We start from the raw sequence: 16,329 nt of genomic DNA on the forward strand, positions 1-16,329 counted from the left end.
GGAAATGGGAAGAACCTACAATACTTTCTATCTGTTTTTTTGTGGGCGTGTTCAAGGCAGTGCACGTCTGTCACCTGTGTTACTGTGTGGTGAGACATTTTTATATACAGCCTGTGGGTGAGACAGTAGTTAGACACCAGACTGCTCACGACAGCTCTTCGGTCCTTTACAAAGGTAAGAACAGATAAGCACTTCTTCTTTTGTCCCTGACAATACGTCATTATTTGTAAAGAGGTCATGTGAGCGAACTGTAAAGATGTTTGGCAGCATTTAATATACACAGTTTAACAACTAATTCACGCTGTTATTGGATTTTATTGGCTAACATTTCCACAGTTTATTCTGAAAGTGAAAATGAGTTGTGTTAGACCTGCCTATCATTGCAACATTAAAAATGAAGAACCAACCTCTGTTGGTGTGTCAGTGCGGTTCAGCAGTGACGAATGTTGTTCTAGTTAATTCCTAAATAGTTGTTTTTTTATCACAGGTTCATGGAAAAGCTATTAAGGCCATGCAAACATTTTTCCATGATAATACTCTGGGTGACAATACAAATGTGTAATTTCTGATGTCGAGTGGAGAGGGGGATTTCCACATGGACATGTTCACTCTCCCTGCTTGTGTTGTGTGTTTCTCCCTGTGTGTGCAGATGCAGAGGTGGGTTGTGTTCTGCTGGGCTCTCCTCGCCCTGGTTGCTGCTGAAGAGTGTCCAGATGGAGGGAGATGTGCAGAAGGTCAAACCTGCTGCAACGACCCGACAAATGGGTACGAATGCTGCCCATTGGAGCAGGTAGACAAGCTTTAATACTTCTACCAAATACATACACAATACATATACACAGCTATTCATCTTTTGCAGTAATATGACTCTTTCAAATTCAGTAATTCTACATAGCAAGTTGCAACTGAAATAATGTGCAATAAAGATCCCTTTATTCTGACATTAAACCACCACCCACAATATCTTCACAGGGTAGATGTGAAACTAATAGACGCACACTGTATTAAAACATCATAATATACTCTGCATCAGCTTTTTCCAGGACCAAGAGCAAGAGCTAGTCTTATATTGTGTGACATATTTACATTAACATTTATTCAATTACCAGAAATATTCCATAGTAAATATGTTATGTTTTATTCAGTGTGGATGCTTTGGAAGTACTTTTTATACACTATTACCCCTAGATTAACACATATTGATATATATATATATTTGGCTTCTCTGACATGTAACAAACATTTGTAATGAGAAGTGTATTTATCATGATTGAATGAACTTAGCGGTCTGACTAATTGGTCTTTATCTTCCATACAAAGTAGTTTTAAAGCCACAAGAATGTATAATTTCAAAGAAAATAGCTAATTAAAAGTGTTACAGCGGGACCAACAACAAATAGTAAACAGAAACTAACCCAGCAACAACTAGCAAGTCATAGCCATTGCTAGCCCTGAGTTAAATTGACTTATATCCCCCTATTGTCTGTATTGCAAATATTTATTGTCTGTTATGTCATTTTGGTTGAACTGATGTTTGTTATCCCATATATAATACTAATAACTTTATTTATATAGCACTTATCTAAACAAGGTTACAAAGTGCTTCACAAAATACATGGTAAAAAAAATCTGACTGGCTACTGGCTTGTATGGCAAAACTAGGCAGGAGCAGGAAAAATAGCCCAAATATTCCTGCTAAAAGTTAGCATAACACTAGCTGACTGCCATTTCAGCTTTAAATATAACTGAAATTTACGATTTGGTTTGGTTAAGCTATCTAAGTATTAGTTCATGTATTTGGATATATTTATGTTTAAATGTATTAATAAGAGACATAAAATGAATGAATGACATCTTGTCCATCTGCTGAGTTAAACCATTTAAACTTTAAACTCGTTTGTACCTCAATATTAACATCTCAGTGAGATAAACCTCACGTCATAGTGCCTTCAGTTTAACACATTGTGACCTTGTCTATCACATAGTAAAATGTACATACTGTATGAGATAATCCCTTTTTGGTACTCTTACTCTAACAAGAATATACAAAGGCTGTACAGTGGGACTATTCATCCTCAGGGTTTTTTTATTACTTTTAAAGCCAGATAAAAGCTCATGCCTCTTTGAGTCTGTGTGATAGCGGTTTTAAAACTTTGGTAGTCAAAGTGTTTCTACTACTGGTGTCCCCATAGGCAGTGTGCTGTGGGGATGACACACATTGCTGTCCTGCAGGCACAATCTGCATTTCAGCAACATCCAGCTGTGTGAACGCCACTATGTCCATCCCCTGGGTGGAAAGAGCTTCCGCTGGTCAACCTAGACTCTCCAAAGTAAGAATAATACACATCTGCTGTTTCCCTAATGAACACTGCTGTAATAAAAAGTCACATGAGCAGTAAGATTGTCCTTTTCCCCCTATCTGTCCCTGCAGTCCTTTAGGATGATCAAGACGTACATGGGGGAGGAAGATGACAACATCTGTCCCGATCAATCACGATGCCCTTCCGAGTTTTCCTGCCTGAAGGCCCTGACGAGGTTTGGCTGCTGTCCCCTAGCTCAGGTAATCAGACATCGTCCAACACAAAACTTGATGTTGTGATGTTATCATTGAATATTACTGAGGTATAATGGGCAAAAAGCTGTTATAATCACACAAATGTGGGGATAAATGTTTCTTTGGAGTTTTCTTTCTAAAGAATTTCCACAAGGTCCGTCGAGAGACAACCCTCACCAGAAATGAAACGTTTATTTAAAAGAACAGATATAAAAACTAAAATTGGAGACCAAGACCATGAAACCAAGCAAATGATGGAGCCCACTGTTAAACCCCTCATACATGATAACAGGAGTCCAAAATTCAGTTTGTATTGTAGTGGTTTAGGGAACTGTTTTTTATTTTCTGACCTCTAACAGGGAGTCCCCTGCACTGATGGAAAACATTGCTGTCCAGAGAGCCACCAGTGCAGTGAAGACAGTAGGTCCTGCATCAGAAAAGGTGAGATTCTTTTAATTATAAAACAACATGTAACTCGACAGACTGGATAAGCATCTGGGTCTTTTCAGTTCCGCTCCTCACTGGTGTGAATGTGATTCCTCTTTGCAGGATGCCTACTTCCTGTTAATTAGTATTTACACATCTGAGCATGGAAAAATAATGTGGCGTACCCCAGGGCTCCATTCTCGGACCTCTTCTCTTCCGGCATCTGCATGATCTGAAAAAGAAAACATTGCTTGTTGTGTTGTTGCAGATCTTGTGACTGTTGTTTTGTGCAACGAGGGAGTGTCAGAGTGTCCAGAACAAACCACCTGCTGTGAAGGCCCAGAAGGCACATGGGGATGCTGCCCAATGCCAAAAGTACAAAGTGACCTCTTTAAAATGCTAATGTTCCTCCATTGCATACGTGAGCTTAAGAATGAGTAAAAAGTCAAATGATGGATTTGCATGTCAAGGCCTTAATGTCTTGGTATCATGACTTTACGGTTTCTTATCCCGTGTGGTTCTAAGGTGATACTCAATGTTTGTCCCTGTGGTCTCAACAGGCTGTTTGCTGTGAGGACAAGCTGCACTGCTGCCCTGAAGATTGCACTTGTGATATCCAAAACTCCAAATGTATTTCCTCATCCACCAAAAAAGAGATGCCAATGTGGGCCAAACTCCCAGCCAGGATCCGAGCAGAGTGGGAGAACCAGAAAGGTTAGTTTTTAAAGACAAAAAAAAACAACAACCTTACTTCCTCATCCTAATTATTCATTGTCTAGATCTCTGCCCATGATTGTGGTCGTGCCACTTTAACTGTGCATGTTTCCACTTTCAGAGGCTGAAAAAGTGACTGCAGGGGAAGCTAATGATGGTGCATCAGACAAATCCCCCAAGGTCACCACAGCAGTTACAGTTCCCCCTTCAGAGGAGGAAACATCTGTGTCATCTGTCACTAAAGTGGTTGGAGGTGAGGTTTTTTCATCATGCACCAAAGGATCCAGCACAGTGACCACACCTACAAGAAGAGTATCACAGAAACCTTAACATACATAATGACACCAGATCCTTATGTTGATTTTACCACTAAGCCATTAAGGTACAAATTCACCAACAGACTTTTCACATGTGATATTTTGTTTGGATAATATTATTAATGGTTATATTCTGTTGAATGTGTTGGTGAGTGCGTGACTTATTGTGAAGTCAGAAGTTACAGCATTTCCCGCTGTGACAAAAAAACAATTGTGAAAGGGGAAGCTGTTCTCCTGCATTCACTTTGTATGTAAGTAGTATCGTAGCATTACCAAGGACATTTCAGCATGAGTGTTGGTCTCAGAAGTGTTTTATATTTTGGTGAACTAATGCAAAAGTATTTTTATGATTTTCACATGTAATATCAAATTCAAGGAGTAAAGTTATGCTTGCGTTCCGTTTCCCGCCAAAACACATTTGGACGTCCTGCTAGTTTTTTTTCCTAAATTTCTCACATTTGTGGTGAGTTCATGCAACCACGACATGTCAGATTCAACAAACGTTTCTGACTTCAGATAAGTGTGTAAATGAGATGATAAACGCCACATCTGTGTATTCGATCTACCAGTGAATTATCATCATCTATTCATTACTGACAACTTCACACCACTGCGAGAAGGTTTTAGTTGTTTTTTAGCCTTTTCTTTGATTTCAGACAAAAAGGAGACCGAATATTATTTCCTCAGAATGATTATTGCCATTTTTCCAGGTAACGACGTCCCGTGCAATGATACAGTAGCCTGCTTGGACGGGTCAACATGCTGTAAAGACGAAGACCATGAGTGGGCTTGCTGTCCTCTGCCAGAGGTATAGCTGAAGTGCTTTTTTAGAAGTATAAACTTGTGATGTGAAAGATGTCACTGGTGCATTGATGCTTCCCCTTTTTTTCTTTTCAATCGAATCATTCCCAGGCTGTTTGCTGTGAAGATTTAATACACTGCTGCCCGAAAGGTCAAAAGTGTAATGTAACCAGCCAGACCTGCAATGACAACACATGCTCGATACCCATGGTCAAGAAGATCTCAGCGATCCCCAGACAGCGTGCACCAGTGGGGCGTGTTACTTGTGACTCCACCACCAGTTGTAGAGATGGCTCCACATGTTGTAAAAACAAATCGGGCGGCTGGGTTTGCTGTCCTCTGCCAGAGGTATAATTCTGTAATTCTTGCATTTGTTTAATAGTAAAGTTTATGAAAGGAGGATGTATTAAACTAATTGTGAGCAGTGTTATCAGTGCATTTAAGGCCTTTCCTTGCACTTGATCCAGGCTGTTTGCTGTCAAGATCTTGAACACTGCTGCCCAAAAGGTAAGCAGTGCAACCTGGCGGCCCAGACCTGCGACGATGTCACAAGCTCCGTGCCGTGGCTGGAGAAGGTTGCTGCCCTCCCCAGGCAGGACACACAGGTGGGGGATGTTCCATGCAACGCCACCGCTGCTTGTGAAGATGGCACCACGTGTTGTAAAACCAAAGATGGTGGCTGGTCGTGCTGTCCTCTACCTCAGGTAAGCACACAGAGCGACATGCGCACCGATTACATGTCGTTTAGCTGATGCTTTTATCCAAATGGACTTCCGATTAGTGCATTGAACATCTATGAGGGGCTATTCAGGGTTCAGCATCTTCGCTAGGACCCTCCAGGATGGGCTGGGAATCAAGCCGACAGCCTTCTGGTTGGAGGACAATCACTCTGCCCCTTTTCCGTAGCCTTCCCCACTGATGAATTTAAACCACTTTTTAATCCCCATTAAACTAAATGTGTGTTCCCTCTCTGTATTCTTCTGTTAGAAATGTAAAACATACTTATTTCTGATGATTTTCTTCTTGACACGTCTTCCAATGTATAGAAGAACGAAATGTTACATAGCACATGCAAACTTTTATGTAGAAATGTTGCTTAATGTAGGAATGTATTAATAATAAGTCTCAAGAAAGGAAAATAAGTGTCTCTCACAAAACATCAAACTATCAAGTTAAAGTTGCTTTTTCTAATTCACCTCTTTGTTATATAGAAGATTACGAGAGACCCAAGGAGGAAGCTGAAAGTTTAGGAATAAACGTTTGCATTGTTGTCATTTTGGTGCTGTCCTCTGCCAGAGGTATAATTCTGTAATTCTTGCATTTATTTAATAGTAAAGTTTATGAAAGGAGGATGTATTAAACTAATTGTGAGCAGTGTTATCAGTGCATTTAAGGCCTTTCCTTGCACTTGATCCAGGCTGTTTGCTGTCAAGATCATGAACACTGCTGCCCAAAAGGTAAGCAGTGCAACCTGGCGGCCCAGACCTGCGACGATGTCCCAAGCTCCGTGCCGTGGCTGGAGAAGGTTGCTGCCCTCCCCAGGCAGGACACACAGGTGGGGGATGTTCCATGCAACGCCACCGCTGCTTGTGAAGATGGCACCACGTGTTGTAAAACCAAAGATGGTGGCTGGTCGTGCTGTCCTCTACCTCAGGTAAGCACACAGAGCGACATGCGCACCGATTACATGTCGTTTAGCTGATGCTTTTATCCAAATGGACTTCCGATTAGTGCATTGAACATCTATGAGGGGCTATTCAGGGTTCAGCATCTTCGCTAGGACCCTCCAGGATGGGCTGGGAATCAAGCCGACAGCCTTCTGGTTGGAGGACAATCACACTGCCCCTTTTCCGTAGCCTTCCCCACTGATGATTTTAAACCACTTTTTAATCCCCATTAAACTAAATGTGTGTTCCCTCTCTGTATTCTTCTGTTAGAAATGTAAAACATACTTATTTCTGATGATTTTCTTCTTGACACGTCTTCCAATGTATTGAAGAACAAAATGTTACATAGCACATGCAAACTTTTATGTAGAAATGTTGCTTAATGTAGGAATGTATTAATAATAAGTCTCAAGAAAGGAAAATAAGTGTCTCTCACAAAACATCAAACTATCAAGTTAAAGTTGCTTTTTCTAATTCACCTCTTTGTTATATAGAAGATTACGAGAGACCCAAGGAGGAAGCTGAAAGTTTAGGACTAAACGTTTGCATTGTTGTCATTTTGGTGCTGTGCTCTGCCAGAGGTATAATTCTGTAATTCTTGCATTTATTTAATAGTTAAGTTTATGAAAGGAGGATGTATTAAACTAATTGTGAGCAGTGTTATCAGTGCATTTAAGGCCTTTCCTTGCACTTGATCCAGGCTGTTTGCTGTCAAGATCATGAACACTGCTGCCCAAAAGGTAAGCAGTGCAACCTGGCGGCCCAGACCTGCGACGATGTCCCAAGCTCCGTGCCGTGGCTGGAGAAGGTTGCTGCCCTCCCCAGGCAGGACACACAGGTGGGGGATGTTCCATGCAACGCCACCGCTGCTTGTGAAGATGGCACCACGTGTTGTAAAACCAAAGATGGTGGCTGGTCGTGCTGTCCTCTACCTCAGGTAAGCACACAGAGCGACATGCGCACCGATTACATGTCGTTTAGCTGATGCTTTTATCCAAATGGACTTCCGATTAGTGCATTGAACATCTATGAGGGGCTATTCGGGGTTCATCATCTTCCCTAGGACCCTCCAGGATGGGCTGGGAATCAAGCCGACAGCCTTCTGGTTGGAGGACAATCACACTGCCCCTTAGCCGTAGCCTTCCCCACTGATGAATTTAAACCACTTTTTAATCCCCATTAAACTAAATGTGTGTTCCCTCTCTGTATTCTTCTGTTAGAAATGTAAAACATACTTATTTCTGATGATTTTCTTCTTGACACGTCTTCCAATGTATAGAAGAACAAAATGTTACATAGCACATGCAAACTAATATGTAGAAATGTTGCTTAATGTAGGAATGTATTAATAATAAGTATCAAGAAAGGAAAATAAGTGTCTCTCACAAAACATCAAACTATCAAGTTAAAGTTGCTTTTTCTAATTCACCTCTTTGTTATATAGAAGATTACGAGAGACCCAAGGAGGACGCTGAAAGTTTAGGACTAAACGTTTGCATTGTTGTCATTTTGGCACAAAAGGCGGTCTGCTGTGACGACCACGTGCACTGTTGTCCCCATGGCTCCACCTGTGACCTTGCCACCCTCACCTGTGACGAGACCGCCGGCTCGACGCCCATGAAACAGAAGATACCTGCATTTGCCACCCCGGCTCCCACTCCAACATCAAGTCCGGTCCCAAGCTCAACGCTAACAGAGGAGGAGGAACCTGAGGAGGACGAGATCCCGACAGCACAAGAGGAGGAGGATGAAGAAGTGAAAAGCAGAATTAAGTGTGATGACCAAACCAGCTGCCCTGAGCACATGACCTGCTGCCTCATAGCCGAGTCGAAGTGGGGCTGCTGCCCACTGCCAGAGGTCAGCCTTGCGTTTTCATGATCGTATATTTTTGCATGGTTTATTATTTAGTCTTTGAATTGGGACGTCATTAAGGACAAAGAGATGAGGGTGTCATCATGCAGAAGTGTATTTGGTCTAAACAAAGAATCCAATATCATTTATTTCATAATGACACGAGATAGAGAAGAGCGGAAGACGTCACAACTGTTTGGGTGAATGTTATTTAGATTGACTTCACTTGAAAGAGGTAATATTTTCGTCTGTGTTTGTTTGTCTGTTTGTTCGTAGGATTAAACAAAAAATATGGACAGATTACCACAAAACTTGGTGTAATTGGGGTATGGCTCAGGAAATAATTTATTTCATGTGGTGCAGATCTGGATCAGTGGGCGGATCCGGGATTTATGTTTCCATTGTCTTCAACATTGTTGGATTGGGCTTTTTTCACTGATTTCTCATGGATCTTCATGGTCTCTGAAATAATCCCACCATTGAAACCAAAAAGACATATGATAAAATTAATGAAACTGAGAAACCAATGATGTTCATGGATTCGTTGTACCATCTCATATCACTGTGCATTTCAAATTTTGCGTAGTTATGAATTGGAAACTAATATTTTCCACGTGTCCAAGTTTGGGATCGATGAAGTTTTCTATCAGTTACACTGGCTCTGGTATTTTGACTAAAATCTAAAACATAGCATGGAGCACAACCATGCATTATCTGTGTCTGTGTAGTAGTGACCATAGAATGAAGCTGTGGTATCAAGGTTCAATAGATCGACTGTGTTCTTATTAAGCGTATAATCGAAAGCTAACTGTAAACTTCGAAATGTCACAGTGTGGCCGGAAGAATCGTTTTGCAACCAAGCCTATTCTCTCACTGTAGATTAAAGAGGAAGTTGAAAACAGGATCAGAGACGTGAAAGTTGCACTTCTCCCTCTCTCACTTCCCTCCAGGCGGTGTGCTGCAAGGGTGGGGAACACTGTTGCCCGGCCGACTACAAGTGTGATGAGGGTGGGACACACTGCGCCAAAGGGGAGCTGGTGATCCCATCGTACACCAAGCTCGCAGCCACCACCACCACCACCAGCGTCCAGGCTGATTCTAGCTCTGTGCAGTGCGACGCTCTGAATCTGTGCCCTGAACGCAGCACCTGCTGTCAGCTGGTCACGGGCGAGTGGGGCTGCTGCCCACTGCAAAATGTGAGCACTCTTGTGTGTGTGCGTGTGTGTAGTTGTATTGTCACATTAAAGTTAATCCAGGGTACAATGAAAAGTGTATGACAACAGGTCAGCTTAGCAGTAAGAGCAATGGTATAAGAAAAAAGAGAAAAGATACAATATAGCTCCATACAAGACAATCAAATCAGAACAAATAAGAAAAGCAGAAAACCAAGTGCAATACTGTATACAGTGTAGACTATATATATAGTTATTGCACATATTCAGAGATGAGGAAATAAACCCTGCAGAGGAATGCTACATGAATTAAATTAAACCGCCTGATGACCTGGTGGTAAAAATGTATGGAAGAAGAGGTGTTTCTTTGACATGAAAATATAACATCTCTCTATCAGTAGACTGTCCTACGTTTCTTATGTAAAATAAGGGAGGTAACTTCCACCCCTCCTCTGTGTGCAGGCTGTGTGCTGCCCAGATAAGGAGCACTGCTGCCCACAGGGCTACAGCTGCCACACGGGCTCCACATCCTGCCACAAGCTCATCATGCTGCAGCTGGAGACCGTCCCGCTGACACCGGTCTACCTGCCCGAGCACCGACCCCGGCCCAGTCCTGTAGAGCAGACAGACATCCACTGTGATGATCAGACCAGATGCAAAGAAGGAATGGCCTGCTGCAGGATGTCCACCACGACATGGGGCTGCTGTCCATTTCCTAATGTATGATTTACAGTAAAATGTTACTGATTCACCATCAAGGGGGAAATCTTGAGGAAATGATTCAAGTCCTTTCTGAAGCAGAAGTTACAAATGTTTGATGGTTCCAGCTTCTGCAATGTGCTTTTACGGAGCTTGTGTTGTATCACATTCAATATAATAGATCCCTTTCACCGAAATCTCACACTGGTCCTTTAATATTAAGGTTCTTACAAATATTATAATATTTGCGTTGTGTCGGTATTACCTAGATGTAATGTGTATTGGTCGTAGTAGCAGGACAGTGAGAAAGAAGAAAATGGATGTGAAGTGTTAGAGCACAAATACTGTGCTTAACTAGAGCTCTGAGGTACTTGCACTTTGGTTTTTACAAATTCTACTTAATTTTACTTCTACTCTATTGCTTTTGTTGGAAATGTACTTTTTCCTCCAGCACATGTTATTTGTTTTTCGGCAGTTATTCACGGAAATTAATGAGCCGATTTGCTTGAAACTTGAAAGGATGTAATATGAGATAAGGGCTCATTAAATGTTGGCGCATATCAAAGTTGTTTCTTAATCTAACATCAAGAGTGCTCTGCAGTTTGTTCCCCCAGGAAATAGTTCATGGATCTAGCTCAGTTAAATCAGGCACATTAAGGGGACTATACAGCTTGATTGCGTGTAAGGGGACTGTTGGCGTTGATGTATTTGTTGTTATTTGCTTACTACGCAAATATTACTAAACTAATTTTTAATATAAAACCCTGAAGCAACCATACTTTTGACCCTTATGTAAAAGTCGCTCTGTGACAAGTCGTTTTTTATTTTATAAACTAGTTTCATTGTTTCTTCCACACTTAGCTGACAGTATCTTTCTCCCCATCCTCCCCACAGGCAGTGTGCTGCAGCGACATGACCCACTGCTGTCCTAGCAGCTACACCTGCAGTGAAGCCGGCGTCTGCAACCACGACACCAGGCTTAACTGGGACAACTGGCACATGTTCCTGTCCAACAAGAAGAGAGCCCTGATTGTGTGAAACATCCCGTCATGTACAGGCAGTACTAAATGCATGTAATAGGAAGGGTTAATTGAGGGAAATTACAAATTGTTTTCTTAGAGTGTTGAATGGAACTCAAGAGTTTGATATTTCTATCTGCAAGTGTCTGACAATGTTGACAAGTTATTAAAAATAAGATCCATGATTAACTACTATGAACAACTTTCAGTAAAAACAAAAAATGAAACTTCTCTCTACCTGAACACTCTTTCAATAATCAGTTAAGGCATAATTACATGGCACCTTGTACAAATACAAGCATGTTTGATTCCACCTTGTGAAGGAAGTTTAGTCTGTTTCAGTCCAACACATGACATGATTTATCAGTTTTAAGATAATTTCGTGGCATCTGCAATGACAATGACAAACTCTTCCAAGTCTCCAGCAGATCATTGCTCAATGAGTAGCACAGAACTACTGTGTTATTGGTGTTATTCTAGGCAGAGGCAGATCAGATTATAAGAATCTAAGTCCATTGGAACTCAAACACTTAGAAACTGAACCAGTTGTATGAAAATCATGAATCATTTGAAAAGATAGAAATTGTAAAAAAAAACAAAAAAAACAACGTACAACCAGATTTCATTTTTAAACATTTATTTGTGAAACTGAGTGAATTTAGAATCTGAGCTTCTGGAAGAACCACTTGTTCTTGCCGGTCTTGTACCTGGAGAATAAAATAAGAAATATTATTCATTGGATCAGATCTGGCAACAAGTCGGTAAAAATACACCAAAATAAATCAGGGTTGATGAGAATAAACTAAACTTTTTTGGAGTAGACAATATTTTGTTTGCTGGTTTAAATTGATAAATTGAAGCCTTTTATTTAAGTGAGATATTTCGCATTTAAAACTTAAACTTTAGGTTTCAGTCGTCTTTTAAACATACAATGAGCAACTTTGGCTGCTGGAGGTTTAACAATCAAAATAACAAAAGACCAAGTTTGAAAATGTGGTGAAGCAGTGTGGGATAATCCGAGTTTTCTTCATCACCATAGCCATCACCCACTTAAATGAAGTCCTGTATTAGGTATTAATTATGAAATACAAAAGGCAATGATTAATTTCGATTCATTACAAGTGACCAAAACAAACAGTGGAAGTAAAGACTTGCTAACTAGCTAGCAGTGTGTCATACATGGAAGTTTTGGCAGAGACGAACAAAGCCTACGACCCAACTAAAAAGGTGAACCAACTGAAACTTCCTGTTACCTTAAATATATATTGGACATTTTCTGGGTTTTAACAGTTTGGATAATACAAGCACACAAGTTAACAAAACATGAGTCTAGTTTTAATGAATTGCTGCATATTCTATATTTAGATATTTATATTTTTAGTTTTATTTGAACACAGATACTAAGATTAAAATAATCTTTGACAGACTCACCTCTCCTCAAACTTGATCTTGGCCTCCCGCCTGGCTTTGCGCTTGAGACCAGGATCCCTGAAGACATCCTTGTTGACGACGGTTTTGTCCAGAGGAATATCCACGGAGTATCTGAAAGAGAAAGAAAAATGAAGACAATCTGTTTGCATCCAGCAAGGCCACATCGAGCTCGACTTTCCATGTTCACATTCACTGTAGAAACTCAAAGTGCTTGAAGCCAGAGCAGCAACTTAAAACAATAAGCTGTATTTCCTTTGTTTGCCCAAGTTATTATATTAATGTCACCAGCTGCTAACATTAGACGATAAACTTGTTAGTCATAGAATGTGTGTTCAGTCCAGAACTGATCAGTCTATACAAGCAGCTGCTTTTAATAGAAAGTGAGCACCTAACCAGGAAGTGTAATAAAGTCAATGATCACTGGAGTTAATTTGTCCAGTGTCCAAAGAATTTCAAATACTTTCTTTTTAAAGCATCTAAAATGTCAAAACACAATATATTCTAACCCTTTTTTGAGACCCAACATAGTTTAGAGGCAGACTGTGGCTCTACATTGTGTTGTGTGCACAGAAGTGCAAGTCTTTCCTATAAGGGGGAATCTAGCTGGTACAGTGACCTGGTTCTCTTGACCAACCCACAGGCTGCCACTGACAAGAACTTTTTTCAGTATTTAAAAGTGAAATCAAACAGCCAATCATCTATCAGAATAAGAAAGTGAAGCTGATAATTACAGGAAGTCCAAGGTATATATTAACAGACTTGTGTATCCGGGAAAACTGCTGATACGACACGTCTCCGAAACCTACTAGTTATATGTTGATTGTTCACACCAGGAAAGAAAAGAAAAAGTAACTCAAAGTAAGACAGTATTCATATTCTGTTTGAGCGTGCATCTAATGCACACTATTGTCTCTGTTCATTGCAAAGAGTTGCTCAAAGCAGGTAAACATGAAAAAAGATAAAACATAGCAACAAATTTGTCAATCAGCAAGTTGTTCAGGTGTTTACATTTTAGGCCAATGGAGGAAGTATGTATTAAAAACGACTGATTATGTGGTTGACTTTGCAGGATCTTGTTGACACGAAAAATACTGAGTCCCACCAGCTCAACACTTGAAGCTCTGCGAATGAACGTTTCTTAGTGAAAACCAATTTAATTCAAGAAGTGTATCCGCCAGCCACATCAATTCACATTATAAAAGACAAACTTTGCAACGCGCTTTAAAACACCACACCTTCTCAAAATGTTAAATTAAAACTATATTCTAAGATATTCAGCACAAGTGATGAGTATTTTCTTCAGACACTGACCTGGTGGGCATGAGGTGGTTGTAGTTGAACACCTTGACAAAGGCCTTGATCTTTGACCTCTTGGCGATCTTCTTCTTGCCCATGGTGGTTGTAACCTTACGGGGATAACGGTCGATGCCGGCGACCAGAGCGTGGCTGTAAGGACGGTCGGTGGTGCCATCGTCAATGTTCTGCAAAGAGACGTCAACAGAGAGGTTGAGGAACTGCAGACCATGTCCGCACACATTCAAGATACAATATTCCTATATGTTGTCATTAGTGTTTTAACTAAATTGTACAAATTGTTGTTTTCTTTAAATTTGAATGAGATATTTAGATACTACATATTTACATCTGGAGCAGGTCCTCTGTACGGAGGCTTGAAACTGTTAATAGTCCGTTCAAGTTTTTGCACTGCTGGGCATTAAACATTTCTCTCTAGCCCATTAGCTTGACAACATTACGTATTTTGCAGCCACAGATCAAATAACTTCATACCAGTGAAAATTTGTTCATTGCATTCTCAATGCGAAAAATGACTGATTATTAGATTCTGATTGGTAGGCATGACACAAAAATGAGGCTTCTACATTTAAGTTAAATTTCAGACATGAAATGAGCTATTTATATTCTCCAGAAATTACCCGGAAGGACTATGTGAGAATACAAATGTCCGTAGGGAGCGAGTAGTCTTTTTCATGGTCTTTCTAACAAGTGACAGATGTGAGACAGGAAGTTTCAGATCTTTTCATAATGGGAGTTTATTTCCACGGTAGAAACTATGCGTCCTGCTTCCTGTATGTATCTGTATCCAGATGCTGCCCCTCACCCAAACACAAGATTTCCCTGTTGGGAAAATGACTGACCAGGAGAATCTCCTGCTGTGTTCTTCATAAGTAAAAGACAAACGATTCTAATATGATAATGGCCTTTGAGCAACAAAGGACCTCTCCTGCTTGGATAAATCACGTCTCAGGGAAACTCTTCCAACAAGACTTGTGTCTGTTTCCTATAAATACAAAGAATTTGTCTGGAATTCAAGATGTTAAATAATATCCTCGGGTTCACGGTCAATCAAACCAGCTGCTGATTATGAAGTTTGTTCTAATAACTTTTAAATCATTTTAATCTGGGACTCATGGGCCCTGGCAGAGAATGGCCCATGTGTTTACTAGCTTCCCACCCTCCATCCTCCACGCACACACATGGTCTTACCTTGACGATGACAGCTTTGCGTCCGGCGTAGCGTCCAGCTAGGACCATCACCACCTTCCCAGGCTTCATAAACTTGCCCATTCCTGCGACAATGACAACACGATTAATTCAGTGAGGCTCCAGAGGAATCAGCTTTTCACAGAGAACATCACCGCCCAGAAACTGAAGGTTTAACTGTGAGATTATTCTACAGCGGTTTGGCTAAAGAGCCACTGCTCTAATGCTAAGTTAGCATTAGCCCGGAGTTGGCCTCATTCACGTTGTGTAGCAGGATGTAAACTTTATTTACAACTCAGTTAACACAGTTAAAGCAACGTGTGACCTATTGGGAAACAACACATCTGCACGTGGGACATGAGCCCATTTACAGAGCGGTTCACGTTAAGACCGAAGACGCCATGTTGGAATCAGAGGAAGGCGACGAAGCATCGAAATACATTCTGCTCTTATATATCTCAGCTGAGTAACACACACGGAAATGCTAAGCACGTCTCGTCTGCAGGACTTATTATATCACTGTGATGCCATTCAAATTATCATAGTGTCCGGATTATAGTCGATGGCGGAAGATTGTTCGAAGAGAAGTTTCACTCACTGATGCTGTTCTACCGCCGCCGCTACCAGGAAAGGAAGTGCGTCAGGTTTTTCTCAACTTTGACCCCACCAAACTTAGACGTCACTTCCGGAAACATTTCATATTAATGTATTTCTAACTAGCTTAATTCAGGTAAATTGTCGTAGGTAAGGTGTTAATGTTAATAATAATAATAATAATAATATTATTAATAATAATAATAATGATGATGATAATGTTTTAATACTTAAATCTAAGGGGAATAGCAGAATAGAAATACACAGTCGGCTCTCAGTAGATAAGGTAATTTAATCATGTAATAAGCAGATTTTGTCAAACCATGCTAAAAGTTAAAAAGAAGAAAAATAATTAAGACAAAAACTAAATGGTAAATGGTTTTGTATTTATATAGCACTTTTCTAGTCTGATGATGACCACTCAAAGCTCTTTACAGTACAGTTTTACATTCACCCACAGAACTTTGTTGTTCTATGAGGGGCTGGGTTCTTGGTTCAGCATCTTGCCTAAGGACACTTCGGCATGCAGATGTGGAAGACTGGGGATCAAACTGCCGACCTTCAGGTTGGAGGATGACCGCT

The 16,329-nt window shown here is 40.6% G+C and overlaps 2 protein-coding genes across 2 annotated transcripts; one reads left to right on the top strand and one right to left on the bottom strand.

Annotated features, from left to right (window-relative positions):
* The first annotated feature begins 55 nt into the window (after window positions 1-55).
* Window positions 56-11,451, top strand: grna (granulin a). Its single transcript, XM_061089366.1, has 17 exons — window positions 56-174; window positions 650-790; window positions 2,193-2,330; window positions 2,432-2,560; window positions 2,914-2,995; window positions 3,249-3,355; window positions 3,541-3,694; window positions 3,816-3,947; window positions 4,722-4,819; window positions 4,924-5,160; window positions 5,280-5,516; window positions 6,230-6,466; window positions 7,180-7,416; window positions 8,001-8,336; window positions 9,281-9,526; window positions 9,965-10,222; window positions 11,096-11,451. The coding sequence occupies exons 2-17, from the start codon at window positions 650-652 to the stop codon at window positions 11,237-11,239; spliced, it is 2,913 nt and encodes a 970-aa protein (XP_060945349.1). The 5' UTR covers window positions 56-174; the 3' UTR covers window positions 11,240-11,451.
* Window positions 11,452-11,840: 389 nt separating this feature from the next.
* On the bottom strand, window positions 11,841-15,802 carry rpl27 (ribosomal protein L27). The gene is made up of 5 exons (XM_061089367.1): window positions 15,752-15,802; window positions 15,157-15,239; window positions 13,963-14,132; window positions 12,652-12,762; window positions 11,841-11,927 (listed from the first exon to the last, which is right to left on the bottom strand). The coding sequence occupies exons 2-5, from the start codon at window positions 15,235-15,237 to the stop codon at window positions 11,879-11,881; spliced, it is 411 nt and encodes a 136-aa protein (XP_060945350.1). The 5' UTR covers window positions 15,238-15,239; window positions 15,752-15,802; the 3' UTR covers window positions 11,841-11,878.
* Window positions 15,803-16,329: the final 527 nt, after the last annotated feature.

This window comes from Limanda limanda, chromosome 17 (genome assembly GCF_963576545.1).
Source record: "Limanda limanda chromosome 17, fLimLim1.1, whole genome shotgun sequence".
NCBI lineage: Eukaryota > Metazoa > Chordata > Actinopteri > Pleuronectiformes > Pleuronectidae > Limanda > Limanda limanda.